Source organism: Electrophorus electricus, chromosome 25 (genome assembly GCF_041902795.1).
Source record: "Electrophorus electricus isolate QZ-2024a chromosome 25, ASM4190279v1, whole genome shotgun sequence".
Lineage (NCBI taxonomy): Eukaryota > Metazoa > Chordata > Actinopteri > Gymnotiformes > Gymnotidae > Electrophorus > Electrophorus electricus.
In genome coordinates this window covers 730,271-736,270 of record NC_137521.1, presented here as the reverse complement: position 1 = coordinate 736,270, position 6,000 = coordinate 730,271, and the positions used below count along the sequence as shown (strand labels likewise).

General features: G+C 39.4%; 1 protein-coding gene across 2 annotated transcripts in view; it reads right to left on the bottom strand.

Moving 5' to 3' along the window:
- Window positions 1-3,210: 3,210 nt before the first annotated feature.
- The window catches only part of LOC113589306 (leucine-rich repeat transmembrane neuronal protein 4), a 100,744-nt gene continuing 97,954 nt past the window's right edge, over window positions 3,211-6,000 (bottom strand). Inside the window, exon 3 of one of the 2 annotated variants that reach the window (XM_027028888.3) lies at window positions 3,211-4,166. In XM_027028888.3, coding sequence (XP_026884689.2) covers window positions 3,945-4,166 — 222 coding nt within the window. In that variant the 3' untranslated portion in view covers window positions 3,211-3,944. The remainder of the gene's footprint in view (window positions 4,167-6,000) is intronic. The other variant, XM_027028890.3, reaches the window with a different exon arrangement.

Below are 6,000 nucleotides of genomic sequence, written 5' to 3'. Positions count from 1 at the left end.
TCATGAGCATTTCTTTCCATACTATTGACTAGCAAATTCTCCTGTCTGCTTTTCACAGTGGTAATGAAGCACAAAGTTCCATCTATTTAGACTGATCATTTACCTCAGGTTACTTCCAAGTTGCCCTCATATCTTTAACATGTTCATATCCCTGATATACTATTCCATACACTAAAAATGAATCCCATCTAATCCAACCCAATCTCATTATTTTTACCATCCGATCAGCCATAACTGTAAGATGTAGAAACATCATGATATACATTTTAGTGCAATTTGTGAATGTGCAAAATATTGAAGTAACTTTGCATGTTGTGCATCTTCAAGTAAATTAGGTGAACCAGGTAATAGGACTCAAATCTAGATTGTGCTTTTGTGCATATATGATACAGAATAGCACCCTTGCTATTCAATTGTGACACAACTCTCAGGGCAATTTCAATAGCCACCTTTTTCATTAAAGGATTTTATAACCATTTTTAAAACAAAATTCATAATAGGGATTTTAATTTTGACAAAATAAAATAAAATATGCATACAATATACATACAAAATATACCAGCTATAAAATGAAACATGTGAAGGTGACAAATTCCATGTATCTTAACGTAAATTAATGTTCTCTATTAAATGTGAGCAAACTACACAAAACATCTTGTTCATGTATTTACTGATTTGCATGTTTTTTTTACCCATTAAACCTGAACTGTATTCATTCTTCATCAATTTATATCAATACAGAGATACGAGGCGTTTACGAATGCTAAATTTGCAAATACAGGATAGAGAGAGCAGCAAACAAAAGAGCCCTCAGGGGCAGAATCAAAGCACTTTTCGAAGTCTCTGCTATTGTATCTGATTCTTTGCCCTGTGATCATCCATACTGATAGAGTAGAGCATCACTGAAGTGAAAAAAGATGAAAGATACCAGGATAAATAATTATTTATTTAAATAGTATTTTTAAAAGGTATTGTGTGTATGAATCACTATATGGATGTGAATAACTACTGTATTGGTTCTTTATTTGCGTATGCTATCATGAGGCCAATTGAATCTTGGGGACAATGTGAACAACAAGCAAACAAAATGATGAAAGCAGTTAATGTTTCAGTGGAAAGTGTATGAAATTGCATAGACTGTTTGGAACAAGTGTGGAACAAATCTAAGTTAATGTGTGCAATTCAATATGAAAAAAATGGTTACATAGCTGTGCTTAATTTTTCTTTTCAGAATCTTGTACTGTAGAATTTATGAATTTGGGAAGAATAAAAAATGAATAAAATACACTACTGCAAGACTTTAGGGAAGCTCATCCCAGATGATTATAACTAGAGTGTAGATTTACTGCTGACAGAAAATAAAATGCTCAGTATGAAAATGCTTGTGCACTGATGAGAAAAACAGCGGATTACCAAACGTGTCTGCAAAGAACTGCAAAGAGTAATTTACTTTTGCTTGAAGCTGGGGGAGGAACAATAAGCTAGCATTTGCTGTGTTGGGTACTTTCTGTCTTCTCTCTCATCAAAATAAGGCCTGTAGTATAAAGCAGAGACAAGCTGAAATCTTCTAGACAGCAGTGGGTGAGACAGTTGATATCCTGGTGCTGTTATAGAACGCACACACTGGCCAAAAGAATCTTAACCTTTAAAAAATATATCTCTTCTTTCTGTGCTGACAATTTTTTTTCTGCCACTGACATATTTCCCTATGGAGAAAGAAACTAAATTGCTGAGAATATTATGTTCCACAGTGAAAATAAAATATCACATTAGGCTTGATTGAACATGATCAAAGCAACTGTCAAAATCTAGATGATATGATGGATGCATGATTTGTAATATTGCTGGAATGCAAAAGACAAAATGGCTGTTTAGGAAATATATAACCACTTCCCATTAACATGCTGATTTACTTTAAGTGCAAACAGAATAGTCATTCTATAAGGTCCATTATTGTCTGCAATGACATAGCTATAGCAATCATTTTGCATAGTATGTATAAGAACAACTGAGTATGTAATAATCCAAATTATGCTTATTTTTTTAAGCAAAAATCATGTCTCACACATAGGTTGTCATGTATATACATCATCAAGACACAAAATAAGAGACCAGTTGACAGTCAAATTTTAAGTTTTATACCTAATTGTATAGACAAAATGAACTTTCTAATTGCTAGCATACAGGGAACACAGTCAAATGATTTAAATGATTTTCACAGTCTTTTTCACAGAAAAGGAGGTGACCAGTGCCTAAAACATTTAATCTATGGACCATGGAAACAAACTAAATTATACAGTAACTTTTTCTTTTGTTTTTCATCACATAAATACTCATATAAAACATTTGGTTGGAAAAACATGTTGAGTGGTTAATGGAGAACTGAATTCTATTGCACACAGTTTTAGCTGACAGATGCATCCAACATATGTTGCAATTATTTAAAATGGTAAAAGAAATCAATGGAAAAAATTCTCCACATTTAAAACAGCAAGCCTAATATTCCAAAAGATATAGTCCATCTCTATTTCTCTTTCATAGACACAAACGCATATGCATGCAATTACACATGCATATGTGCCTGTGCATATCCACACAGAGACAGACACACGCTCAGCAGTTTACAATCTTACCTTGAATAAAGATAAGGCTCCTCTTCTAGATCACAAAATTGTATTTTTGAAGAAGCAAAGACATCCTTTTTTATTTACAGATTATTTACAAGACAAACAAGTCCAAGGGGGCAACGGCTGTACCTCTCCCTCTGTGTGTGTCCCTGTCATTTTATAGTTCTCCCTGGAATGTGTTGTCCAAAATTATATATATATATATATATATATATATATATATATATATATATATATATATATATATATATATATATATATATATGTGTGTGTGTGTGTGTGTATAATATATATGTTTTATGTATATTAAAATGGGGGGTGTCAAAGCGATTCATAAAGGCACCTTATGAACATGAAATCCCCCCACAGGTGTGGATATTTCAAATTTTGCCAAGTGCTGGAAAATACCCCGCATTATCTTTTGGGGATAAAATGATTGACTACTGTATTCAGTTATCAACAATAAACACAGACAAAACCAGAAACATAAATGTTAAATATTTTATATATATATATATATATATATATATATATATATATATATATATATATATATATATATATATATATATAGACACACACACACACACACACACAAATATTAATTATTAATCAAAAAGTATGGAAATTTATATAATCCATTTTCAGACTAACTTTTTCTCATCTTACCTTGAATAATTGAATCTGGGTAGCTCATTTTGTGTAATTCACTCATGACAGGCTTGATGGACCATAAGCCCCACTGGCTGGCAGCCTCATTAGACAGAGCTGAAAGGAACTCTTTTTAGCTCTACTAAACTTTAATTTGTTCTACGATTCCGTCTCTCATTGCTCTGTTTCCCCTTCAATTCAACCTAATGAACACTTCTTATTTAATTACTTTCTCTGTGTAAATGCCAACATTCATTTATCAAAATGCGTACACATGATACAGTTGAGTCAATGCAAGCAATAATGGTTATTAATCATTTTGAGTCCTTTTAGGTTTTGCATTATTATGTCATCAACAATCAGGTGATGAAGTTAAAGAATCTAATGACCATAAATGTTAAATCGCTAAAGGGCTGAGAGAACACCTTATCACATTCCTAAATCACACAAATCATTTGAGTGAATCTCCGTCACCCACACCAAGAAAGCCCCAGTATAATCATTTAGTGAAGTTTTATTGGAATTTTCAGTTTTGCTGGACAACATACTCTGCCCCAAATCCCTTTCCCAATCAGTCCAGTCTGGTTCTTTGGGGATGGAGCATCAATCCTCTGGTGACATTCATGGAGGATAGAGGGTGTCTGCTTGTCTGTCCCTAAGCGGGGTTCACTGAGGCAGGGTAAGGATGTCTGAGAGAGGGGCTGCAGGCTTGGAGGGGAGGAGGCTGGAGTTAGTGGCAGAACCACAAACTCGTACCCCCCGCTCCTCCAGGGCCTGTGACGGAGCATCGAAGCCCATGGTGATGTGCAGAGGCTGGTGGGCTTGGCAGTAGTTTATGATGGGCTGCTCGTACCTATAGAATGACAATGTGCCCATCTGTTGAGGTGCCTGGAAAGGAGGAAAAAAGAGACAGAACGAGTGAGTGAGAAAGAGATTGCCATTGCACTGACACATTGAAATGGAGGATGGTTCTCTGTGTTATGCACCATATTGCACAAAGATGGGAATGCACTGTAAAGGCACTGTCCTACTGTAGTAAATACTTAGCACTAAAACAATGACCATGTTCTCATAAGTCAATAAATACATTTTTGTCATGGTACGGCCCCTCCTCCCAAACATCTCCCCGTGTGTTTGTGTGCGTATGTTTGTCCCTGTGGCCACGCCCTCCCTGTGTTCCACACCTGCTCCTTGTTGTGTGTCATTAGTATGTGTGTATAAATGCCTGTTGTTTATGTGTGACGGTTGTTGGTGTTTGACTCAGTGTTGTCTTCAGTGTTGTTTGTATTAATAAATGTATGTTCCTGTTTTATACGACTCGTCCCCACATCCTGTTTTGCCACCAAGCGTTACAGAAACACCAACCGACGAAGGATGCCTGAAAAGGGGGAGCAAAAGAAGGAAGGGGCAGAAAGGAGGCACATGCCCTTCCACAACCCTCGCAGAGAGACCCTCCATCATCCCGGCCTCACTCCATACTCACACAACAGGGGAGAAGGCCACTGGTGGATTTTGGGGGGGCCCTGGGTATGGTCCAGGGTCGGACTCTACGGAGTCCTACAGACCCCAGCCGGACTACGGGGAGAGGTACGCTGAGGATCAGTACTCTGACATGAAGTTCACTGAGTCCTACAACCCCTTCACGGACTATTGTGAGGGTTATGCAGATTATGGAGGGAACGGGGAGTGCAGCGACGTTAGTCTGCGGTCAGACTTGGGGTTCGACTGTGTGGAGGATCTGTCAATGGAGGTGGAGGAGGTCCTCTTTGGGGATCCTCCCACTGACAGTGACGTTGAGTCTGCAGTCTCCAGGAGCGACGAGCCTCCAGCACCTAAGATACCGCCCAAGGCTCCGTCCAGGAAGTGCCGCTCGGGAGCAAGCAAGCCATCCCTTGTGGCGCACAAGGGGTGAACTCATTTGAGGAAGAAACTCCCTCCACTAGGGCACACAGTCCTGGAACTCATGCGCCTATACCGAAGCCTCATAGAGGCAAGAAGGAAGCGACACCAGTGCCCACCCCAGAGACGACCAAAGTAACTGGTGCACCTCCTGAAAAGTGGCAGGAAAAGTTACCGCCCCCCAAATTGGCTAGTGGCGATCCCCCACAGGTGGTTTGGACTTCAGCCCAGCTAACGACTGGAGGACAGGCCAGGGCGCTTTTCCAGCTTATTTGGACTATTTATTAATTCTCTATGTAGTTTTGTACCTGTCCCTGTCGCTGTGTCTGTTCCCATCACGCTGTCTGTGCCAGTTGCTTTGTTCCACTTTGTGTCAGTGCCTGTGCCTGTCAGTGTGTCTGTTCATGTGTCTGTTGTCATCCTGGTCTCTGTCCTTCCCTCCTCTGTCCTGCTCGCGCTGGTCCGTGTCAGGTCGCTAGGTCCTCCGGCTTCACCATTTGGCATTGTCTTTAGGGCTGTAGCCTGTTGGTGAGGTGCTCTGTCACGGTATGGCCCCTCCTCCCAAAAGTCTCCCCATGTGTGTTTGTGTGTGTGTATGTTCGTCTATGTGGCCATGCCCTAGCTGTGTTCCACACCTTGTTGTGTGTCATTAGTATGCATGTATAAAAGTCTGTTGTTTATGTGTGACAGTTGTCGGTGTTTGACCCAGATAGCCTGCGAGCTACATCTTTAGTGTTGTTTGTATGCATGTTCCTGTTTTACGTGACTCCTCCCTGCATCCTGCTTTGCCTCCTAAATGTTACACTTTTCACCCAAATACATT